Source organism: Protopterus annectens, chromosome 13.part0 (assembly GCF_019279795.1).
Source record: "Protopterus annectens isolate FY-2018-M chromosome 13.part0, PAN1.0, whole genome shotgun sequence".
In the NCBI taxonomy this organism is placed as follows: domain Eukaryota; kingdom Metazoa; phylum Chordata; order Ceratodontiformes; family Protopteridae; genus Protopterus; species Protopterus annectens.
Genome location: NC_056747.1, coordinates 351,112,673 through 351,139,113, shown reverse-complemented (window position 1 = coordinate 351,139,113; position 26,441 = coordinate 351,112,673). Strand labels below are relative to the sequence as shown.

The 26,441-nt window shown below is 40.1% G+C and overlaps 1 protein-coding gene across 1 annotated transcript in view; it reads left to right on the top strand.

Moving 5' to 3' along the window:
* Window positions 1-11,799: 11,799 nt before the first annotated feature.
* The window catches only part of UBE2A (ubiquitin conjugating enzyme E2 A), an 861,000-nt gene continuing 846,358 nt past the window's right edge, over window positions 11,800-26,441 (top strand). Inside the window, exons 1-3 of the mRNA XM_044053962.1 lie at window positions 11,800-11,982; window positions 12,211-12,291; window positions 12,704-12,729. Coding sequence (XP_043909897.1) covers window positions 11,939-11,982; window positions 12,211-12,291; window positions 12,704-12,729 — 151 coding nt within the window. The 5' untranslated portion in view covers window positions 11,800-11,938. The remainder of the gene's footprint in view (window positions 11,983-12,210; window positions 12,292-12,703; window positions 12,730-26,441) is intronic.

The window sequence follows — 26,441 nt, the reverse complement described above, 5'->3', positions numbered from 1 at the left end:
TCGGCATTTCCACCAAAAATCTTCCAATTGTTGTTAATAATATTTTTATAGAACCTGAATCAACACTATTAAAGGTGGGCATCCTAACTTCCTTACCTTGATTCTTTCTTACTGTATTATTTTTAACTTTCTGATTGATTCCCTTTCTATATGATCTAACTTGAGCAAATGAATTTAACACCAAATCACAAAATCACAAAAAGTGAGACCTTCATTTAAAAAAATCTTCATCTCTCACAGTCATATTACTTATCCATAAAAGTTACCCCTTGACAATATTTTCCTTTGTCCTTTTGGGATGCATACTACTATAATATATACTATAAGTGGTTCTGTGTGTTTTTCAACGTACTTTTCATTTATTTATTTATACACACGTATATTATTTATATGTATATATATATATATATATATATATATATATATATATATATGGGTCTACTTGAAAACACCGACATGCAAAACACTGATGACGAGAACACCGAGACCGGACAACTGAGATAACTGACAGTTTAAAAGCCCGACACTGAAAACACCGACATGTTAAGGTAAGTGTGCAATAGTGACAGACTTTAGGGTTAGGGGCGGGTTAAGTGAGTTAGGGTTAGAGCACAGGTTAGGTGAGTGTGCAATAGTGATGGATGTTAGGGTTAGGGTTTGGGTTAAGGTTAGTGCATAGATAGTTGTGTATGCAAGGTTTAGTGTAGGTTTGTAAGTTTTTTGTTGTGCTTGTGTTGTGTGTGTGCTTTTCAGAAAAGGTATTTGTTTTGTTTTGTTGATTGTCAGGATTGTGGTTTGTCGGGCATGTGAAGTTTCGTGCTTTTAAACTGACCATCATCTCAGTTGTCGATCTTCCGGTCTCGGTGTTCTAGTCGTCGGTGTTTTGTGTGTCGGTGTTTTGAAGTAGACCTATATAGATATATATATATATATATATATATATATATATATATATATATATATATATATAAAATTCTTTATGGGTTTATTTATTTGACATTTGTTTACTGGGAAAGTTGGATTAGGTGAAAACCCATTTTCAGCGGAGGCCCAGGGAGAAAAGCTCCACAGTCATGAAACAAGATTTACATAAAATATAAAGCAAAATAAAGTGAATATTGCATTAGTACAAATAATTCAAAGTATAACAAAGGAAACTTGCATACATATATCTGTATATATATATATATATATATATATATATATATATATATATATATATATATATATATATACATAGTTTACTATCAAACTTTCGAACACAAAAATAATTTCCGTTTGAAACACCGAATACAAAAAATGAAAATCAAAATGTTGAACAAATCACAATATCAAATCAGCTGAACAAATTCAGCAGATTCAACACTGTTGCTGAACAGATCATGTGATGTCCATATCAGAGCTCAGGTAAAGGAAACTCCTATACCTAACATCACATTCTTGCAGGGGGGAAAGCCCCCCTGTGGGGGGGGGGCTGCACCCCACACACCCCCTACTAGCTATATATTCCAAGTCCGAGATCGCACAACAGTGAGGAAAGGGATGAATTTCCCAAACCACACTGTACCATGATCTCTGTACGGTTCTTCGAGTTTGTATTAGAGAATGCACAGTGCATTCTCTAATATAAACTTTCGAACACTGAGATGTTCAGCCAGATGGAAATTTGAACATCTGTGTTTCGAGTTTTCCATCTGCAGGCATTGTAACTCGACATTCTGATATTAAACATGTGTATGGTGTGTGTGTGTGTGTGTGTGTGTGTGTGTGTGTGTGTGTGTGTGTGTATATATATATATATATATATATATATATATATATATATATATATATATATATATATAGATATATATGCATACATACACAGACACAACACATACATATACATGCACATACACCTATACAGTGTCACTCCTTCAGACGTGAATGTGATCTTTATGTCATATGATGACATGTAAGTTCCTTTCCTGTGGGTCTCCTGCAAATTAAATAAAAGCTTATTTTAGTTAATGCTTCCAGTCCTGCATTTTCCAGGTATATACACAACCATATCTTATCATAGGATCGCTAATGGCCCTAGGGCCTATGCAAACATAGCCAAGTTCTTACCCTTATTTCCATGATCAGCACCTATTGTCCCTGCCCAAGCAGGATACAGGTGAAAATCCTGGGGTGAATTTATGGTCACCCATCTAACCGTCCAGATTGTGTTTGAAGAGGGCCACTGAGATGCTGTGTTTGCCATGAAGTGGAAGTCTGTTTCAAAGGTGTGGTAACCTCTGGGAGACAAATCTATTCCTCCAGCAGGTTTTATTAATGTCACATACCAGATTAAGGTCTTTTGAGTGAGTAATCCATGTACCATTTGACTTACAGATATGAAGCATTTTCAACAACAAAGGGTCAGAGATTGCCTTATATGCAAGGCAGAGATCACCTCTGAGTAGTTTGTATGAAACAGAATAAAGTGACAGTGATTTCAAATGATCCCCATAGGACAGATGGTAAAAACCTTGAATTTTCCTTGTGAGGAACCTTTGTAGTTTCTCCAGTTGCTGTAGGTGTTTGGATAAGGTACATACCAAAAGGAGTGTTGTACTCAATTATTAGCCTGATGAGGGAAGAGTACAGGGAGATAGTCATTTTTTTTCCTGAAGGCAATGCTCTTACTTATGAGATGAGCAATATAGAATGCCCTTCTTACCACTGTGGAGACATGGTGGTCAAAGGTAAGGTTGCTGTCAACCTGTGTGCCCAGGTCTCTCACCACTGATTACATATTTAAGGTGTTGCTGTTGATGTTTTAATTAGCAGGAACATAATTTTTACCAAAAGGAATTGTAATACATTTTTTTGCATTGAGTTTAAGGTCATGGCTTTGGCATCAATCATTTGTTTGTGTAAGACCCTCTTGTAGGATGTTGACATCATTTGGAGGTTCTATGACTGCTCCCAGTTTGTGGTCATCAGCAGACTTTGTCAGCTATAGACCTTTAGTTTTTGTTTGTACTTTGGAGAAATGTATTCCAAACAGTAGAGGTCCCAGGACTGACCCATGTGGAACACTACTGGTTACAGGTTTGCATTTGGAGGTGGATTCCCCTATTTTGACTATATGAGTTCTATCAGTGAGGCATTTAGCGACCCATGTAAAGATATAAAGTTTGATGCCTAGTTGGGTGAGTTTGTCAGTGATGCCTGAGTGGGGCATAGTATCTGATGCCTTGGCTAAGTCCATCTAGGCTGTATGCACAGATTTCCCCTCATCCAGGGTCGTAGTGATTGTCTTGAAGAAGTGCACCAGGTTTAACAGGTATGATCTCCCTTTGACAAATCCAAACTGAGTAGGGTCAAGTGTTTGGAGATTACCTATATCTTTGTTCATAAGGTCCATGATAATTCACTCCATGGTGTTACAGATGAGGCTAGTGGGGCTAATAGGTCTAGATTTCTCGAGGTCAGTGGAAGCACCCCCTTTGAGCAAGGGAATAACGGTGGCTGTTTTCCATTCAGCTAGTACGAAGCCAGTCTTTAGACTATAATTGAAAAGATTACCCAATGATGGTGCAAATTCATGTCAGAGTCTATGTAGGACACAACCTGGAATGTTACCAGGTCCCATAAATGCTGTGTTTTTGGCCTTAGAGAGGGCATTTATGACCTGCTCTTTAGAGATATAAGGTAGGGGACAGGTGGTAGGATGTCATGGGGTACGTGTGGCAGGGACAGGGGAGTGAAGTTTTCACAGAACCTGTCAGCCAACAGGTTAGCTATGTCCACAGGCTCGGTATATGTGGTATCATTAAATACTAGTTCTACACAAATATGGGTCTTTCCTTTTAGGTTATGGATGTAACTATAAAATGCCTTATGGTTGAGGAAACTAAACTAGACTCATAGTTTGCTTTGGAGGACTTCACAAAAAGTATAATTTGCTTGTTTAAGCTGAGGAGGGAGTATTTGCAGTTTAGGAGGGATCACTCCCTCTTAATCTTAGACAGCAATTTCTTCCTCTTATTGTAAAGCCTGTTAATGGCAGTTGTTCACCAGGCAGGTTTGCTCTTCCTTATAGGTTCATAGGTAGGTACTAGGCTATCTGCCTGAAGGCATTTATAAGCCTAGCCAGAATGTGTTGACTTTTGCTGCCCCTTAGATTAGTTCACTGTGCCTCTGTCCAGCAGAGCCACTGAAGTGATCCCCGGGGTAAACTTTCTGCTTCCAATCCACTCGTCAAGGTTTCTCTTGAAGAGTGTTAGCAAGGAGTTCTGCCTAATGTAGATTTGAATCTTGTTCCAAAGCATGGGAAGTCTCTGGGACAGGAATCTATCCCTCCAGCATGTCCTATTTATTGTTGTGGTGAGGTTTAGATCCCTAGAGTGTGTGGTTCGAGGGAATATATTTTTTTTTAAGTGGAGCATGTCCATCAATTCTGGGTTGGACATGGCCTTGTATGTCAGGCAGAGATCACCTCTGAGTAGGCAGTATGCAACTGAATACAGCTGGAGTTTCTTCAGACGAGCTGCATAGGGCATCTGTTTGAGGCCAGTGATCCTCTTGGTGAGGTACTTCTGTGGTCTTTCCAGCTGTTGCAGGTGTCTTGTAAGGTACATCCCAAATGGGGTATTTTACTCTATGATGGGTCTGATGCGTAATGAGTAGAGGGGCACAATGATCTCTTTTGATCTGGATGTGAACCCTTTTGTGATTAGGTGGGCCACATAGAAGGATTTTCTAACCACTTTGGCAATGTGATTATCAAAGGAGAGATTACTATCTACTTGGGTCCCCAGATTCCTTATTACATCTTCAGTATTTAGGGGACTACTATATATGTGGTAGTTTGTGGGTACTTTGTTTTTCCCAAAGGGGATGACTATGCACTTTTTGGCATTTAGCTTGAGACCATAATTTTGACACCAGGTGTCTGTCTCAGTGAGACCCTTTTGGAGGATGTCCATGTCAGCCGGAGAGACAGTTATAGCCCCTAGTTTACAGTCGTCTGCAAACTTGGACAGCCATAGACCTCCTTTGCTTGCCTGTACCTCTGAGAAGTATATGCCAAACAGGAGGGGTCCTAGGACTGAGCCCTGGGGGATGCCACTTGTAACCGATTCAGAGTCGGACCTAGCTCCTGCAACTCTTACCATGTGGGTTCTGTCCGTGAGCCAGTCGGCAACCCATCTCATGACATAGGGGTTTATGTTCAGGCTGGTGAGCCTGTCTATAATACCAGAATGGGGAATGGTGTTGAAGGCTTTTGCAAGGTCTAGGTAGGCTGTGTGGACCACCTTTCCCTCATTTATAGCCTTGGTAACTGCCTCAAAGAAGTCCACCAAGTTTAGGAGGCATGATCTGCCCTTAACAAAGACGAACTGGGTAGGGGCCAGTGTTTGGAGGTTCCCATTGTCTCTGTTAATGAGTTCCATGATGATGTGCTCTATAGCCTTGCAGACCAAGCTAGTCAGGCCTATAGGGCGATAGTTCCCGGGGTCTGTTGTGGCTCCACAGAGCAGAATAACCGGCGCCACTCTATGGGTATGTAGCCTGTGGATAGGCTGAGTTTGAACAGTGTATTTAGGTGAGGAGTTAGTTCATCTTTGAGCTCATGTAGGATGCAGCCTTCGACACTGTCCGGTCCCATTGATGCTCTGTTTTTGGCTTTGGAGAGGGCTGTTTTAGCCTGAGTGTCTGTGGTTTCAGGGGCACTACATTCTTCTGGTATGGTTTATGGGCCCTTTTGGGGATGAGAGGGGGGTGAAGTTTGCACTGAACCTGTTTGCTAGGATGTTGGCGATATCAAGTCGGTTCAGTGTATTTTGTGCTACTCTGCACTAACTCCAAGCATATCTGAGAATTGCCACTTAAGTTCTTGACATAGGTAAAGAATGCCTTGTGGTTATCTTTGGAGTCCTTGGCAATTTTTCTTTCGAAGCTAGCCTTGGATGATTTTATGAGGGATTGTAGTTTCTTGCTGATACTGATCAGGGATGCCTTCCCTTCTTGGGATTTTACTCTTTTCTGTACTAGTTTCCTCCTTCTATTGTATAGCTTGTTTATGGCAGGGGTCCACCAGACTGGTTTCTTTATCTTGGAGGAGTGAGTCTTGGTTTTGCTTGGGATAGCACGATCCATGCATTCTTGTAGGTGCCCGTAGAGTGCATTAATAAAGGATTTTGCAGCTTGGATAGCATTATCCTTTAGCATGGGGGCTTTGAAACTTTCCACCTCGGTCTTAAGTAATGTGAAGTTTGCTTTTGAAAAGTTTTTCATGGTGGTTTCCTTGACCAGGGATGGGGGTGGGATTTGGATATCCAGAGTGATTAGTTTATGGTCAGATCTAACCAGCGAGGGGTTGACCTCCAATGTGGAACACCAGTCACCCATGTTGATGATGACCAAGTCCAATATGTTGTCACCTCTGGTGGGGGTGTTGACCAGTTGATCCAGGGTGTTTGAGTTTATAAATTCTAGGAAATGTTTGGCAAGGGAGTTAGTACTTGTGTAATTCTCCTAGTTAATGTTTGGTTAATTGAAATCACCCAATATTAGGGTGTTTGGTAGGACTTTTATGTTTCCAGAAATGCAGAATGGGGGTCCTGGGACATGGTGGGTGATCTGTAGCAAGCTACAATTTGAATTGCAGTTTTGCCCATATTTAGTTTCACGTGGATGATCTCTGAAGCATTGTGCTGTGCCACAAACCTGGATGTGTGGGTATCCTTGATGAGTATGGATATGCCCCCCACCTTTTGTATTTCCATCTGGGTTCTGTGGCCGAAATGTGTGGTATGAGTTGTAGCCTAGTAGTGCTGGGGTGCTCTCTGGAGCCTTAAGCCAGGTTTCTGTTACTGCACATATATCGATTTTCTCCATACTGAGAAGTGCCTCGAGTGCATGCATTTTGAGGTTTAGACTTCTGGCATTGAGTAGTATTACCCTCAGTTTTTTGTTATTTGTGCTATTTACGGTGGTGGGTTTGTCTTTTGAGCCTTGCCTAAGAGGCACTATGGGGGTGGCAAGAGCCTTGGCCAGTATTCGAAATCCTAAGGGTGACAGGGCAAGCTGTCTCTAGCGAAGCAGCGTGGCTTGTCGAGCATGTCATCCCAGGCCGACAGACACTGGATCCCCTTTGAATGACACCAGAAGCTTAGTCAATTGTTGAAATTTATAATTTTTTCTTTGTACCGTGGTATCATTCTTGGTAAGGGCAGGATGCTACTCAGGGTTAGGTTCACACCGGCCTGACCTATGTGATCAGAGAGCTCTTCCATGTCTGTTTTCATGTAGTCCAGGGAGATATGGCTTAGGTCATTCACACCAACATGGACAATGACAGTCATATTTGTACTTGTTCTGGAGTGACCTGAGTGCTTTACTTTCCATAGCATCTTAGACTCACTTGCTCCCCCTTGCAAAGTCCGAATTAAGTCCCCCATATCTCTGTGGCTTTTAAAAGCCACTCATACCCTTATGATAACTAGAGTCAAACTATGGAAAAAATGGTCACAAACTAAGCACTCTGCAGACTTACAAAAATATAAAGAACTCAGAAATCTGACAAAAAAAACCACATAAACAAAGATAAAAAGGACTTCTATAACAAACCTCCCACAGCCCTAAAATCTAATCCTAAAATATTCTGGAACTCTATTAACCAAATATTACATCCCAGTAATCTTAGCTCCTCCAATCAATCGATTCCCAAACAAGATATTGGAAGAAACTGCCACTATCTTCAATACCTATTTTATCGATTCAATATCTAAGCTACTGAACCCTAACCCAAACTCTTCTACTACTAACATCTCCGACTTTTCTGAACCTACTCCTAATACTATCTCCTTGAATACCTTCTCCCTCAAACCTGTACCTACTAGCTACATCAAAATTCTATTCTCTAAATTAAAACCATGCTCAGCATCTGCTGACAATATTCCTTCCACTTTTCTTCTACTAGCAGCTGTATCTATCCCAATTAATAACTCTATCTTTGAATCTAAAGCCCCTTCCATCTGGAAACAATGCTACACTCTACGTATAAACAAAGGAGATAACTCCTCTGATATCTCCAACTTCAGACCTATTGCTATCCTCTCCCTAAAGTACTAGAAAAATGTATTCATAAATAAGTTATGCAGTATCTAATACAGGAAAATCTGCTTACACCCACTCAACACTGCTTCAGACCCAGACATAGCACTACTACAGCTCTATTATCCTTCCTCAACACTGTCTCTACAGCCATAGACAACCATAAACTTGTTTCTTGCCTATTCTTGGACCTCTCAAAAGCTTTCAACAATGTCTCACACTCTCTTCTGCTGCACAAACTGCATAACCTCAACTTCTCCTCTGATACTGTTGCATGGTTCTCCAGCTACCTCACTGATCGATCTTAGTCAGTGAGATGGCACTCTGCACTCTCCCCTTCTCTCCCTGTCAAAATGGGTGTACCTCAAAGGTCTATCCTAGGGCCTTTACTTTTTAATATCTTTACTAATCAGCTCTATACCTCCTGCCCTCAGTCATCTTTAGTGCAATACACAGATGACTCTACAGTCATCACCAGAACCAACTCTCCCTCTAGGCTCTTCTCAGCTACTCAGGCATCTTTTAACTTAGTTGAAACATGGCTCTCCAACAACCAGCTCATCCTTAACCCTAAAAAAACAAAGCTGTTACTCTTCCTACTTAAAATGTTCAACAATATTAAACCCTCCTTCTCCATACAGGCCCTTAATAACACTCCCATTCAGGTAGAATTCAGTACTAAGCTCTTAGGCATAACCATCGATGATCAGCTTAAATCTGACTTGCATGTTAATACCTGTATCAGAAAGACTAATTCAAAACTAGGGCTCCTTTACCGTAACAAGAAATTCCTTACCTCTGAAGCCAAGATTACTTTCTCTCTTACCTACCTTTTACTCAGTCTAATGTACAATTCTCACAAATCTTAACTCAACACTCCTGACCAAACTTGAATCTACCTACAACAAGGTAGCTAGATTTCCTGCCCAACAAACCTACAAATCCCATCACTGTCTCTCTCTAAAACACCTAAACTTGCTTGAATTACCCCACCAGCTTCTTCTCTCTCAGCTCCAGATCATCCATTCAATCCTATACCAGCCTTCCTACTGCCCAGCACTATCCCCTCTCATCTCCCATTATTCTCCTTCCAGACCTCTCCAAAGCTCTAACCAAGACCTACTACAAATCTACAAACCCAATTCTAACTTTGGAAGCAACATGTATAGCTATCACCCTACTATTGCCTGGAATAGGCTCCCACTAGAAATCAGGACCCTTACACATCCTAAACAATTTAAGACAGCCACCAAAGAGCACTTTAAAAGTCACTGGTCCTGCCACTGCACTCTCCCTCCTTAACATCCCCTACTTCTCATACCTTAATCTACTTTCTGCCCTTAACTCACTTTTCTCACTAGCTCTCTCTAATCTTCCTTGACTACTCTTTCTACTGTCTTCTAAAATCTATTAAGCATATTGCCTCAGAGAAACATTCTATTGTAATTGTCTTGCCTTCATGCAACTACATCATGATAAAACTGGGTTTTTGTAACCATTTACCCCAAAAACTATACTCATCTTAATGACATATTTCTTTTTATACATCTTGAAATAATTATGCTATACTCCTAATTATTAACACTTTATAACATTATATTGCTACTTAATGTCTTGTAATAATTCTGCAACATTGCTGTTTAATGCTAATTTATAATGAAAATTGTTTAATTATGTTGGAGCTTTTCTCCCCGGGCCTCCACTGAAAAAGGGCTCTTCAGCTCAGTCGGACAATCCTGGTCAACAAATGTAAAATAAAATAAATAAAATAAATACATGTGGCGAATTCTGACACCCGACAGGCAGCTAACAGTAACCTTCTCCTTGTTCAGCCTAGTGAGTGGGACGTCCTCCTCCCTCAGATGGAATTGGCTTGTTTTGGGCCTGTCAGGTATGGCCGAGTCAGTGCAGTTATATAGGTGTTTGTATAAAGCTTTGGTATAGAGCTTGGCATAGTTGCCAGTTCCATCTGAGGGAGGAGGTGGAGTGAAGCTATTTATACCATCCTGTAAGAGGTTATAGTCTGCTTTGGAGAAGTTTTTTTAGTTTAGTTGCTGCTAGGGTGGGATTAAGTGTGATAGTTACTTTGAATGAGACTGATTTGTGGTCAGATTTCAGCAGGGAGGACTTCATGGTGGGGGTGCTACAGTTGTCCCCCATATTGGTGAGCACCAGATGCTGGCACCCCTTGTGGGGGTGTCAACCATCTGGTCCAGGGCACTGAAGTTAACTAAGTTGAGAAACCTTTGGGCAAATGAGTTTGAGCACAGATAATTTACCCAGTTAATGGATGGGTAGTTAAAGTTGCCCAAAAACATTGTGTCTGGAAAGATCCTGATAGACTCAAGTAGATCCAAATAGACAGAGTGGGTGTCCAGATTCATGGAGGGGGTCCTGTAGCTGGCAACGACTTGAATAGGTGTCCTACCAACAGTTAATTACACCCGAAGTGTCTCCAGAGAATCATACTGTTTAACCAATCTGGAGGTGTATTTATCTGTAATGAACATGATATCCTGTTGTTTGTATATATGCTATATGTAGGTTTGTTAATCACCAGCATGTTGTCCTGATATGTATATATGCCATATGTATGCATGTTCTACTTCCTTTTACTCTCATGTAATGCTGGACTTTCTAGGTAAACAAATGTAAAATAAAATAAAATATAAAAAAAAATAAACATTGATACACCGCTTCCTTTATTTTTCACACCTTCAGTTTGAGGTCTGAACTGTGGAGGGAGGTGTAACCCAGTATGGCTGGTGTGCCCTTCACAGCCTTGAACCAGGTCTCCCTGGCTGCACAAATGTCTGCGTCTTCCAAGGTGAGGACAGATTCCAGTGAGTGCAGTTTCGTGTTGAGACTCCTAGCATCTAGCAGCATCACCTTGAGGTTGTTTATAGTTTTTATCTTTTTGATTTTGTTCTTGAGACACTGTCAAAAAAAAAAAAAAAAAAAAAAAACGCACTGTGGGGGTGGCAATAGCCTTGGCCAGTAGCCGAAATCCCATTCACTAACTTAATTTCTTAGCCAAAAAAAATACATATATATATATATATATATATATATATACATATATATACCAAAACGTACAGCATATTTCTCAACTGCCAGATTTTTTACTCATATTTTTGGTCTATTCTCATTAAATTGTGGTTTTCTGGCAAATCAGTGAGGACTAGAGTCACAAAATAATTGCAGACGTTCGATTTTCAGACTTCATATTTTTCAGAAAATGTATGCTAATGCAAATGCTTGTATTGTGTGAACTTTCTAAGTTCGCAAGCCCAGTATTTAAAAAAGTATCCCCATTTTGGGTCTTTGTTCTCCCGTTATTAGCTGCGTTGTCCGGATTTCTAAGAAGTTTAGAGGTGTGACGTAAAGTAACTTTCCTATTTACCTCACCTTCACCTACTGTCAAAAATGAATTAAAACTGAAGGAGAAAAAAAATCGTTAGCTTTGTAGAGCAATTTAGTCCAACACACATAACGTGACTGCGCAGGGTGGAATACAGTAGTTATGCGCAAACCGTATACTACTGTAGAGTAATACATGTAATCAGATAAACATATACATATAGAAACTACTATATAAATGAAAAAAAAACAGTTATTTAGAAGTATTACTGCATTTCTGCATTTATTCTCTACGATGATTTATAACTCCCCCCACATTATTTCTGATATGGAACAATCTTGTATCCTCCAATCTCCAGTTCACAGAGCGTAATCCAGTATTGCAATTGCTTTTGCCGATATAGAGGTTGTGAACTGTTTCAAGATTTTATATGTGTTACAATACTTTTATTTAAATACTTTCATGTTTATTTTTTAATTGCCCGAAATGTCAACCCCAGCACGAAGACGTCTTATGAGAGATTTTAAAAGGTACGTAAAAGAGAGCAAATTATAAGCCTTATGTGACCGATCTAGCAAACATGGCGACTCTTAAATATGGAAACGAAGTGGACGGTGCTGTTTACGCAAGCTCCGTTGTACTGTGTAGTATACTTACACGGAAGTGTGGGATTTCGATGTGCCGTAACTTGTTTTCTGAATACTGGGCCGTGTTAGCTGGTAGTAGTTTCTTACATTTTTTTTTAATTTTCTGTTAAGATTGCAGGAGGATCCCCCTGCAGGAGTGAGTGGAGCACCATCAGAAAACAACATAATGGTCTGGAATGCCGTTATTTTCGGGTGAGTTATAACAAAAAATGTCTAAGAAGTAATATAATGGGGTCATTTTAGATTGTTGGTAGGTAGTCTTGTTTACCACCTGCTGCAAGAAACTGCCAGATCACCGGCTTAAAGTTCCTGCTCTTTGAGGAAGCAGTGTAGCATGGAAAGGAAAAGGTGACATACGTGGCATCTACGGTTAAATTATTGTAGAAGTAGAATAGGGCAAGAAACTGGAAAATTTGTTAATAGCTTTTGTGTGTGTGTGTGTGTGTGTGTGTGTGTCTGTGTTTGGTATAAAAATGTTAATGTCCGTAGGGGAGAGCATTTTCACTTTCAGTGTATTTGGACAGAAAGTTGAGTAGTCCATATCCATGGATGATTTGTGTTATTGTACTCACGCATGACTCTTGTTTTTGTGTTGTCATTCCAGCCCTGAAGGAACACCATTTGAAGATGGTAAGTTAAAGACTGTACTTGAAATGAGAAGACTGTGTATGAAAAAATACGTTTTTTTTCCCTAAGCATTTATGCCTATTAACTATTTTTGAAGAGCTATATGGAAGTAGTTGTTTCATGTAACAATTGCTTGTTTAAATGTTTCGATTTAAATCGCGGTGATCCCATTATTTTGTTTGTGTGGGTTTAAGTTTATGATTTTTTAACATGATGTGCTTTAAAAAGAGTTGGTATAATTTAATGTCATGCTTGGATTGTATGTCTTTTTTGAGTATCACTGCAGATGTTTTTTGGACTTTTTGTGGAAAAAAAGCCACACCAATCATGTTTGTCTTTTAACATTTTTCGCCTAACTTATGTTAATGCTTGCAGTTGTTTTTAGTACTTTGCATTTGAAACAAGCAGTGTATAACTGCCAGCCACTGTTTCTAACTGGGTAACTCTATTTTGGTGCAAGTATCTGTTCTACGTGTGTGGATTTCTGGGTTTTGTATTAGATAATTACCTCGCCAGATGTGCAGTAGCAAGGACCGCCCAAACCCCACCCAACATGCTGCACATGATTTATATGCGAGTAAACATAACAAGATCTGCATCTGCCATATGAATATTCAAAATATTGAATTGTTCATCTTCCTTCAAAATAGTAGAATCCTGAGGTATGCAGGGTATCAGCTTTGCAGTTGCATACTGTGCACTACCAGTGCATGCCGCGCTACAGACTTAGCCTAAAAACTGCAGTTTTCTTCCAATGACTACAACAACTGTTTAACCGTAGTGTAGTTTTACCATTTCCCTCAAAGTAGTGCGATCTTGGAATTGGTAGATTTATAGTAATTGCTGTACCCCCCACCCCCCCATACTTAATATACCATTCAACTACTATGAAAGTGATTTTGGTAAAATAATAAAAAAGAGACGATCGGCACAGTATGATCACAATAAACATCCACGATGACACTGGCAAATTGGCATGCCTTGTCAATCATCCTTGATTAACATACCATGTCACACGCCCTTGCTGTTTCAGTCACTTTCACCACACCCATTTCTGCGCAGAAATGTCGGTGGGGTACTGATCTAATACAAAGCCCATTTCTGTGACCTGTTTATAGTCCTCCAGTTCTTAAATTTTATTTTACTTTTGTTTACTGGGATAGTCCAACTAGGTGGTAGCCCATTTTCAGCGGATGCCCGGGCAGAAAAGCTCCATAACAAATGCAATTAATTGTTACAAAAAAATTACAGAGATTTTACATTTGGAGATTTTACAATATATACAAGATTTTACAGTAACAAAAATTTTATTGAGAACAAGTAAAAGGGTAGTAAGTGAGTAATTTCCAGACAGCCGAAAAAAAAAAAAAGTCTATAGTAAGTTGCACTTTGTGTACAGAAGTTTGAATTTTTGTGACATGTAGTAGCTATAGAGACTGAAAGTATAAGGGATTGAGCCCGAGAAAAGTAATGTATAGGTTGATAGTTTGATCCTGTAATAATTTGGTAAATCTACTTTGTGAGTTGAGAGGATTCTAGGATGAGGAGACAAACTTAAAAGGGATGGAAAGTAGCTAGAGATGTAGAGAAAGTAGAAAAAGTTGGGGGAACAGTAGGGACCATGAAGTTAGGAAGGAAGAAAGTTGAACTGAAGGAGGAAACGGGAGGGAGTGAAAGGAGTTAGGTCGATTTGTGGGAATACAGATGTTGAATAAGTAGAAATAAAGTTGAGAATGAGAAGTTGGGGAGGGAGCAGGTAGAAGTTGTCAACCAGAGCTGGGGTATAGCCATATTTTCAATGCTGGACCTAAGTTTTGTTGTTGTGTAAATGCAGTGGTTTTGTAAGAGGCCACTGTTTAGAATTATTTATTGACTTACCGGGAAAGTCCAAATGGTTACAGAAATGAAATATCACTCATCCTCTTAGTACAAGAAATCTGGACCAAGCCAAAAATAATGGTGGGAAAAAGGCCCCAAAATAGGGGCAGATTTTAAACATTGCTCTTATGAACCAGAAATATGCTAGAATCATAGGATTTGTATCAGCATGCATTTTCTGAAGAATATCTTCTTCTTTCGGCTTTTCCTGGTTAGGGCTCACCACAGCAGATCACCTGTCCGCTCATGATTGGTAGTGGAGTTCTACGGTGCCAAGTTGCCCAGCCCGGCGCCCAACCTTCTACAGAAGGCACACACATGCACGCACTCACGCTTGGGGCCAATTTAGAATGTCCAATCCACCTACAGCATGTCTTTGGGATGTGGGAGGAAACCGGAGCACCCGAAGGAAACCCATGCGACCACAGGGAGGAAATGCAGACACACAGAAGGCACCCCAGCCGAGGATTGAACCGGAGAACCTCTTGCTGTGAAGCGACATGCTAACTGCTGCACCACCGTGGCCAGTTCCCAAATATTTATACACCCCCTCTTGCTCAAGTTATTTTATATCACATTCTTGTCCCAAACTGATGTTTTCCTGGCGTTGCAGTTTTCCTGCTTTAAAGGTTGCTTTTGCACATTTATCTAGGCCAAATGACATTCCTATGTCATCTGAAAAAGTTTTGACAACTTCCATTTGTGCTCTCGGTTCCTCATCTGATGAGCTGTACAGTTTTAAATCATCGATAAGGAGAAGGTGAGAAGTCTTTACACTTTGTTGTTTTCTAGGAGCCAGATTATAGCCATGGCCTAAGCTGTTGAGTAAACAGATTAACGGATTAAGGGCAAGGCAGAATAGTAATGAAGACAGTCACCCTGGAATATCACCCTTTGCATTTTTATCCCTGGGATAACTATTTATTTGTCCTTTATCATGGCTTAATTGCAGAGTGGTCTGCCACTGTTTCATGGTCACTGTAATGTAGTCATACAGTGTGGGGTGTATCTTATACATTTTTTAAGCACTCTTTTTATCCATGAATGCGGGATACTATCAAATGCTTTTTTGTAGCCAATCCATGCCACACTTAAGATTCTTCCCCTTTTTACAGTTCTCCACTATGACTTTATTTAACAAGTGATTCTTTGTTCCATATGACTTTTATTGCCCTTTGGTTCTACTGCCATAATTGAGTTTTCTTCTAAATTGCTACAAACTCGTCGGCATAAGTTTACACATTGTCGGAAGGCAAAGCTATTGGCCTATAACTTTTAGGATAGCTTGCAGGTTCACTCTTAAGTAGAAAGATTGTGTTTCCTACTTTTAGCCAGATTGGTGTATGTTCTCTTCTTCTTCTTTCAGCTTTTCCCAGTTAGGGGTCGCCACATCGGATCATCCATCTGCTCATGATTGGCAGAGGAGTTTTACAGTGACGAGTTGCCAGCCCAGTGCCCAACCTTCCACAGAAGACACACACACACACACATGCACACACTCACACCTAGGGCCAATTTAGAGTGTCCAATCCACCTACTGCATGTCTTTGGGATGTGGGGGGAAACCGGAGCACCTGGAGGAAACCCACGCGACCACAGGGAGGACATGCAGACTCCGCACAGAAGACACCCCAGCCGAGAATCGAACCGGAGAACCTCTTGCTGTGAGGTGGCAACGCTAACAGCTGCACCACCGTGGTCGCCCTAGATTGGTGTCTGTTCTGGGTGTGCATATAAATAGTTCTTACTCATTGCTAAATCTTCATGCAAAGATGTTAATACTATTAACCAGAAGTTAGGTACTGCATCTGGGCCTGGGGTTTTCCAATTAGAGGCTTTTCTTAATTTTGTTTCAATCTCTCTAGATGTTACTTCATCCCATTTCATATCCTGTACCTTTAAACTTCTTATTCTTTCTTTTACTTCTATCCATTTAGCATCTTTGTTATGTTCCACAGGATCTTCATAGATACTTCTCCAAAATGTATATATTTCTTCTTTTTATGGCAGTCTTTCAATTCCTTTTACCTTATTTACAAGTTCTCTATAAAACCTTTTTGGGTCAGCAATAAATTTCTTATTTTGCACTTTTCCTTTATGTTTGTCTTCGTATCTTCAGTTTTTCCACCTGTGCTGAAATTTTTAGTTTACTTGCGATAGATCCCGGTCTGTTCTAATATTGTGCAATGCTTTTATCACATCTATCTTTCTTAGTATTTTCATTGATCTGTTCCATCTTCTATAGTCTTTCTAACGGTGACACTTCTTGTCTTAACTGCGTTATACTTCTCTACTTGATATTTCCATGATGGTATGTTCCCCCCCCCCTTCCTTTTCCTCACTACCCTGTGTTCTTGTGGTAGAACTTTGTTATTAATTTAGCTGCACAGTAATATATCCTGTTTACTTCTGTTATATCACATGGATCTCTACGAACAGTCCTAATTCCTGTGTTCATTTGTTTTATCAGACTTCTGACTTTTTGGGTTTTATTAACCTTCTGCAGTCTTTCATTGATCTTGATATTATCTGTCCATTTCTAGTAAATCAAGCAATTCTTATCTTAGCTCATTTTCTTCCAAACTGAAGGCACATCTCTTGTTTTCCAATTCCTGTGGGCACTCTATAGAAGGTTCTATAGCATCTTCCTGTGGCACATTCTCAGTTTCATCCTGTGCCATCTGTTCAGGGTTGCCAGATTTCCGACCGGCCAGATGGGGATAAAAGTCTTTCACAGCTTGTGAAGACTTAAAATAAATAAATAAATTCTTCCACGCTAGGTCTTTAATGCGGAACATCAGAGTTCTGCATTAAACAAAAGTAGCTCTGTGTTTATTTTCTTTTGATTGGCCCGGGCCAATCAACAATAAACACGGAGCTACTTCTGTTTAATGTGAAATATTGCAATTCCTCATTAAACAGAAGTAGCTCTGTTTTTCATTTTTTTGATTGGCCCGTATGCCAGTATACGGGCCAATCAAAAATCGCTAAACACGGAGCTACTTCTTTTTAATGCGGAACATCACAGTTCCGCATTAAACACAAGAAGCTCAGTGTTTAGCTATTTTTGATTGGCCCGTATGTTGGTATTCGGGCCAATCAAAAAGAAAACAAAGCGGAGGCTGCCTGGGATTTAAACCGGCAGTGCGGGACTCTGGATCAGGCTGCTGATCCCAGGACAGTCCCGCCTAAATAGGGACGTCTGGCAACCCTGCGTCTGTTGCTCTGTCATATGGGAGCTCACTGGTCTATCACTCCTCAACACTGACTGCATCAGAGTTTCCACAGTTTCCTGTTCCTTCCATTGCTGTCTAGCTTCAAGTGAATGTTTTATACTGGTTTCCTGTAGAAGGCTTCAAATTATCTTCATGTGGCATCTGACCAATTGCTTCCTGTTCCACTGGTTTTTCCCCTTAATTTGGATATCCATTACTCTGTCCTGTTCTGGTGCTTTGTGAATTAGATTTTCTACACTAATCGTTCACTTTGCAGGTACTCCATAACCTCAGATGTTAAGTTGTCTATCTCACCTTCATTCTTGCTGGATGGGTTCGAAGCCGATCCTCGGCTCCGACTCGGCCAATACTAAAGCTCGAGAGCTAATTCCACCGGCTCGAGGCTCCCCCATATCCCACAATGCTAGGCGGTAACTCCTCAGATCTCGTTTGCCGCTTAGCTGACGAGGTGCTTTTCCAACCGGCTCTGCAGGTTAGTTAAATTTCTAAAGTTTCTAGTAAACTTAGACCCCCTTTTAAGTTATTTTTTCGATAGTAATTAGTTAGTTACTTAGTTTGTTAGCACTCCCTTACAAAATCTTCCCTTTCCAAAAATTTTTTTCCAAGGGTTATTCCCTTAGGCCCCTTCCCACCCCTTCTAGTAGTTGGAGTGAGTGTGTTTTTTTTTCTGTCAGGATCTTTGTTAAATTTAGTTTAATTTAATTTTTAGTGTAATCTGTGTGTTTGTGTGAGTGATTGCACTAGTGTTGTCTCTTTAGATATGTCTAAAGAATCGAAGGTCTCAGGCTTTAAGAAGTGTGACTCGTGCTGTCAGAAGATGTCTCTGACAGACGGTCACACTTCTTGTGTATATTGCCTGGGACCTTTACACCTGCAGGACTCTTGTGCTGTCTGTCACGGTTTCAGCCCTAGAGTTCTGCAGGTTTTCCAGAAAACCACAAATGTTATGAGGATTTGACCAAAGATATGAGGTAAAAATCTGGGCAGTTGAGAGGTATGGTCACATGTGCCCTTTTTCAAGTGGAGGCCCGGGGCGAAAACCTCCAAGGTGTCATACTTAATACAGTCAGTGTTTACAGTAACACATTTTATAATGTAGTTTCAGTGAATACATAGGATATTAATCAGTATAGTAAAATTTGTATTGATATTTATGAGGCTTGTACTGAGACTTTGATAGAGTGGTGTAGAAGACAGAAGCACAGCCAGATCATTGTCAAATGGTGCCCTAGGGAGAGTAGTGTATCCTTCCCCACAGCTGTCCAGTGTCCCATTACGTGACTGTTTCTCCCCAGTTACCATAAACACTGTTTTTAAACTTGTTAGTGTGCATTCTAATTTTTTTCTTCTTCTGTACGAAGTATGTAGACATTGGATTTAATTTATAGCTTTCATTTCAAATTTTGTAGCACAAACACTGATGGCAAATACTAAGCAAAACAGTATAGTCTCACATTGAAAACAGACTTAGCATGAACAGCAAACGTTTTGACCTTGAAACTGCATTGTAACACACGTGGATAGAAAATGCATCTGGCCAGTGGCGGATTAAATTTACCTTTAAGCTGTTTTCAAACCGCATGCCCGTTGAATAAATTTTTAGGACCATATGTGCATTCAGTTTATTTATTTATTTTTTTAATTCATTTTCCTGATTGTATTTAAATTATACTCCTTATGTAACACAGCCCCAGTTGTAGGGTGTGATTTAAATTTGTAATTTTGAACATTTTTCCAGTAAACAATGAAACGAAAGTTATGATCTAAAAGTCTACCCATTTCAGAACATTCAACCATAAAAGGCCACTCAGACTTCTGTCATTAAAATCTGCCAATGTTAGTCAATATGCACAATATCTGCAGAAGTAAGTCATCTGAATAAATCCATGTTAAAGTAAACTGTAACTAATAGAAGGGGTTGCTGCTGGCAAACAACTTTGTATTATAGTGTTTCAACTACAAATTCAGTGCTTGCGAACCTTTAAATTGCCTGCATTACATTAACAAAAACAAATGTGTTGGTAATATTGCAGTAGGGAATGACTGGCAAACCAAAAACAGGGACATTGGTACTAGGCTAATCGTCCAAAGGAAGAGACACTTACAGGAGTGCAGCACCCCCATCCCCGCTTACGCTGCAGAGTAGCGCTAGCAGTCAGTCTACCTGTTGTGGGAAGAGAACCCAAAATTCTGCACCTGTTGTACCACTTACACTGATCACTACAGATCTGAAACTCTCTGCATGAAATTGTCAGACTGTAGTCCGCTGTGATAAATGGGGGGGGGGAATATAAAGGAGACCTGGTAGTTGTCCACACACTTGCCTGCTCGTAATTATTAAGGTTCAGTGTTTGACTCTAAACAGTGTCACTTAACTAAACTGTGCCGCTAACTGGGGCATTTGTGTGTGTGTGTGTGTGTGTGTGTCTATATATATATATATATATATATATATATATATATATATATATATATATATATAGATGTGTGTGTGTGTGTGTGCATGTATGTATATATGTGTGTATATATGTGTGTGTGTGTATAATATATATATACATATACACACGCGCGCGCGCACACACACCTTTCTGTTTCCTCTAAAGGATGGAGCAGCTGTGCTGAACAATTAGCAGAACATGCTACATATATCTAAAATCTGTATCTCCCCAGTCCTCACTTCGTCTACTTAATTCTACTACGTCATGACATTAAGACAACATTGTGAGGTAAGGAAGTTCTGTAGGATTCTAATGCTTGCTGTGTTTAAGGAAGGGTCCCTACAGGGTTTTTATACTTACCGAAATGTTGTCATGATGATTATTTATTTTTTTTATATGGTGAAGCTGGGATCCCCAACCAACATGGGACCTAGGCAGCTACCTAGGTTGCCTAGTACTGGACCTGGCTCTGGATAGGAGTATTTAAGTAGTACAGTAAGATGAGGTGTTAGAGGAGATTAGCAAGTTTGAGTGTTAACACAGCAGTAGTGATGGAATAGTAATTTGATTGTGGTAATTAGAAGTGTGTATATTAGTTTAAGTAGTACAATAAATTGAAGTATTATAAGGGGATACGCAGGTTGTGATTTGGTGCTTTAAAGGGAATTCTAAGAAAGGCGGTTAAGTATGTTAGAGAGCTATGTCCCAGATGAGGAGCAGGGACAAAGCTAGGGAGTAGAGAGGACTTTTTTTAGTAATGGTTTGCAGAGGTGAAGGTGTGTGGTAGACCAGCTTGATATAGATTTTTTCCCCAAGTTCTAGCTACAGTATTTGAATAGAGGCTGACCCCAGCAGTCCTTTTTGGATTGTAGATGACGTTTATTATTTGACTGAAGGGGGTGATTTGGAAGATAGTGTTGGAGTGGTGGTCTTATTGCTGGGCAGGAGTATGGGGTATGGATGAGGACTTGCGTGAAGTTCTTCACCACCAAAGTGTTTTTAGTGTTAAACAGAGATGGGTCTGGTAAGGTTCGTTGCAAGTGAATCTGGTAACTTTGTTACAGCTCTGTTCAAGTTTAGAACTAGGTGAGGGTTGTAGGTTGGTCATGATAGGGTCTTGCATATAGGGGAGAGGTTGAGGTAAGTGGTAGCTAGAATTAACTTGGCAGAGTCTGTAAGGAGTTTATTCAGTGTAGGGTGCCTAGTTTTTGATGGGTTTTCTTGATGCTGTTGTGGATATGTAAATCAGTGTAGGGTGCCTAGTTTTTGATGGGTTTTCTTGATGCTGTTGTGGATATGTAAATCAAATTTAAGCTGGTCTTTGATTGCCATACCAAGTAGTTTGTATGTGGGGCAACTAAGACATTCTAAAGTTGTTTTTTCATGGAAATGAAATTTTGAAGAAAAAAAAAGGTACAGTAGAGAGTCGCGTTATCCATACTAATTGGGACCTAGAGTAGTTCAGATAATCCAACCGTTTGGATAAGCAAACCTGTAATTGAACTGGGAAAAAAAAAACTTCTAAAATCATCTTCCTTTTTTTTTTTTTCCTGTATGCAGGAATACTCTTTTCAACCATTCAGCAATTCCAGTGGACAATAAAGAATATTTTTCACACATAAGTTGGCTATATGGTCAGAAAACATGCTCAAGCCAATATGCGTAATGTTTACATATTCAGAAGACTCTGATTTTTTCCTACCCGAAACCTTTGGAAAACTGGTTTGGATAATTTGACGTTTTGGATAATCAAAACTCTACTGTAATTTGTTTTTTTTTTTTTGGGGGGGGTTAGTAGCAGGTAATTATCCTGTAGCTAACTTTCAGCAGAGTCAAAAGCTTCTTGAGCAGTTCTCTAAAGATGTATTAGATTGTCTGAAATACATATTAGGGTCAAGTCATCAGCATATTGTATGAAGGAAGCTTGCTGAGAAAATTATGTAAATTGCTAGTGAATATATTAAAGGTTAGAGGGCCAAGAATGGAGTCCTGTGGCACACCAGTATTGACTGGGAGGAAGGGAGAAAAAGTGGAGAACCATTTAACCGACTGGTAGCTGTCGGTTAAGTAGTTGTTAAACGCTAGTGTGGATTATGATAACCCGAGGGAAAACGGTTGGTAGAGAAGTTTTTGGTGAAAGACTAGATCAGTAGTTGTAGAGTTCGAGGGATACAGAGGAAACCAGTTTGCTTTTGTCTCTGGCTCTATTAATAGTATCTTTCAAAGTCAATATGGCTGTGGTAGTGCTATGGGCAGGTCTAGAACCACACTGTGTGGGGGTCAGGAGCTTTTCCAGAGGATATGTTGAAGTTGCTTGTGAATGCACTTATCCAGAATTTTTGACAAAGGGGATAATATGGTGATGGGTCTGAAATTGGTTATATCTCTTCATCTTTTATGAAGAACTGAGTGCTATCTTGAGATATTCTGCTTTGAGATTATCTACTGAAGGAGAACATGATTTCAGTTTAAGTAGTAGTTTTGATGTGGGGAGGTCGAGATGGGTTTGGTTGGGGGGGTGAAATAGGGGGTGTTCGCTGTCTGAGGAGAGAGCATGTCAGGGATGTTGGGAGGTAAGGTATCTTTAGTAAGAGCTTTAATGCCTTCTGTAAAATGTGTTAAATTGAGCTATTTCAGAGGGCGTGTTCTTTGGGGTCAAGATTAGGAGTGTGGATGTTCCAGGGTGGAGTAAATTGTTAATAGATAAAAAATTTTTTTTAGGATTGGAAGACTTATGTAGTAAGGGGTTACTGAAGTAGATTTTCTTGTCTGAGATGGTCTGTCTTTTACTATGGTTACGTAGTTCTTGAAAGTAAGTGTTGCAGGTATTAAGATCTGTATTTTAACCATTCTTTGCAAGCCCCATCTATTTCTTACATTAGGGACCTGCTTTGAGTGGATAACTAAGTAGTATGGTTGTTCTTTATGTTCTAGTTGGAGCCAGACTATTGAGTAGAATAGAATGAGGTATTGTTACTAGTTTTAAGGATCTTTAGCACTTCACTTAGTGGGTGTTAGTGTTTGTGGACTTAATTCATAAAAGTTGTATGTAATCACATGGGACTTTGTGCACTGTAGAAAGGTTAACTGATTCACAGACCTCAGTAATGTCATATTCCATGCCACCCCAGTCACTTATCCCTTATGCTAATGAACCCACCATGATCGTATGCCATTCAGAAAAATCACAACAGTGTTGTATACGCTGGGTACAGTGGCATATGAGCAACTTCTAAAATTGCTGTGGGTTCTAGTGATTTCCCTTTTCCTTTGCTACTGAAACTGTAACATAGTGAAACCTCTTTTTCCATCTCTTTTTTGCATGACAGGAAAGTGGCTACTGACAGACTTTGTTGAAGTGCTGGCAACTTGCTAAAACGCACTTTTTTGCACTCATCGGTTATGTTGGCAAGAAACTGCCAGTGGGGGCTCGCACAGCACCAGAACCTGTCCATGCTGTAATGTGTTTACAACCCAATGACATCTACATCTAGAAAGGAAGCCTGTTATTTGTGTTGGTGGCATTCAGTCTACTGCTTTGAGTGTATCTTACGGAGTAGCTTCAGTGTCTGCTTTATAAGATTGCCCAAACAGTTAGAAGATGCCTTGCAAAGAAGCACTCTAATATGGAAAGCTTCCCAGGGCAGGTGCTCCTGTGCTTCCCCTGGGACTACTGTAGTTCATTTCTTTAATTGTGACATCGCATGATGGTGGTGTATTAAAGATTGTGTACAGTTAGTGCCTGGTTTTCATATTTTTTTCCTTTTTCTCAGAAGTATTTAATCTGCATTTGTATTTTTTTTTCTTATCTGCTTCTAACACACGGACACAGACAGACAAAAAAGGTTTGTGTTGTAGTCGTATTTTGTATTTGTTGATAGGCATTGGAGAATGGGCGACCTGTAGATTGCACCGATTGGAGAACGAACGTTCTTCAGCAAGGTGTTAATCTACAGGTAATTCCCACTGTAAAACAAGTCTGCCAGAGCATTTCAAGCTGCTGTGGAGCTTGGACTTTAAAATAATGGCGGACATTTTTTTTTTACTTGCTAAACAGTGCTTTTGCTGTTTAGCGAGTGTAAAAAAAAAAAAAAAAATAATAAAATGTGTGTGTGAGTGTATTTGTTTCTTTCTGTGTGTGTGAGTGAATGTGTGCATGAAAGCAGGTGTGTGTGTGTGTGTGTGTGTGTGTGTGTGTGTGTGTGTGTGTGTGTGTGGTCCTGACAGCAGCAGTGAAGCGGTTTGTGTACCTTTCGACCTCTTAGTTCATCATATCTGGATACCTCTTGAGTATCGAAATTTTTGCAGAATGTGCATATTTTTGGGCTGTTCCTAATAAAATTTATGATTTTCTGTCAAATGGCTTGAAGGCTGAAGTCAGTAAATACTGACATGCGTTTGAGTTTCAGACTTCATATACTCCAGAAATTGCACGATAACACAAAACCTATTCTAGCAACTTTTTAAGTTTATGAAAGCAATATTTAAACTGTCCCTATTTTTGGGCCTTTGTCCCTCCATTATCATAGGTCCATAGGTAGGTACTAGGCTATTGGCCCTAGGGCCTATGTAAGCCTAGCCAAAAAATGTGCCCTGGCTTTCACCACCCAAGAAAATTATTTTCCTGTGCCCCTGTCGAGCAGAGCCACAGAAGTGATCCCTTGGGTGAATTTCCCATTTCCCATCCAATCATCAAGATTTTTCTTGAAGACTGCTAATGAGGAACTCTGTTTGACATAGGTAGTCTGTTCCAGAGTATGGGAAGTCTCTGGGACAGGAATCTATCCATCCAGCATGTTCTGTTTATTGTGGTGACAAGGTTTAGGTCCCTAGTGTGTGTAGTTCGGAGGGATTGGGATTTTTTTAAGTGGAGCATGTCCAACAGCTCTGGGTTTGACATAGCTTTGTATGTTAGGCAGAGATCGCCCCTGAGTAGGTGATATGCGATGGAGTAAAGCTGTAGTTTTTTTGAGATGGTCTGCGTAGGGCATCTGTTTGAGGCCAGTAATCCTCTTTGTGAGGTATTTCTGTAGTCTTTCCAGTTGTTGTAGATGTCTTGTGAGGTACATACCAAAAGGGGGGGTTTTACTCTCTAATGCGTCTGAGTGATGAGTAGAGACCTTATTTTTTTTTTTTCTGGATGAGAATCCTTTTGTGATGAGATGAGCCACGTAGAAGGATTTCCTGACCACTGTGGCAATGTGATTATCAAAGGAGAGACTACTGTCCACCTGTGTCCCAAGGTCTCATCACATTTTCGGCATTAAGTAGACTACCAGCTATGTGGTAGTTCATGGTAGTTCATGGGTGCAGAGTTTTTACCAAAGGGGATGACAGTACACTTTTTGGCATTGAGCTTCAGGCCATGGCTTTGACACCAGGTATCTGTCTCAGTGAGGCCCTTTTGTAGTTTTGTCCACATTGTTAGGAGTTTCGATTTATGGCTCCTAGTTTGCAGTCATCTGCAAACTTTGTTAGCCAAAGGCCTTCTGTGTTAGCCTGCACTTCAGAGAAGTAGATACCAAACAGGAGAGGACCCAGGACTGAACCCTGTGGTACTCCACTTGTCACTGGTCTGAAGTCGGATTTGGAATCCGCTACTTTCACAGTGTGGGTTCTGTCCGTGAGCCAGTTGGCAACCCATTTATTTCTGGCTTTGTCCAGATTTCTTGTGCTAAGAGGTTGAGACATATGCTGGATAAACCTAACGTAAATGGGGGAGAGAGGCTCAAAAATAGGAACATATTTTAAATTTACAGTGTTACATGAATATTGGGCTACTGTTGGCCGAAGGAGAAGAGGAGGGCGAAGGCATGCCCGAAGGCAGGAAGAGAGGAGGAAGGTTAGGAGTGTAGCATTGAGGGTAGGAACTTTGAATGTTGGCAGTATGACTGGTATAGGAAGAGAGCTAGCTGATATGATGGAGAGAAGGAAGGTTGATATATTGTGCGTGCAAGAGACCAGATGGAAGGAAAGTATGGCCAGGTGTTTAGGAAACTGGTTCAAATTGTTCTATCATGGTGTGGATGGCAGGAGAAATGGGGTAGGTGTTATACTAAAGGAACAGTATGCCAAGAGTGTTTTAGATGTGAAGAGAGTGTCTGACAGAGTGATGTTTATGAAGCTCGAAATTGATGGTGTAATGATGAATGTGCATATGCTC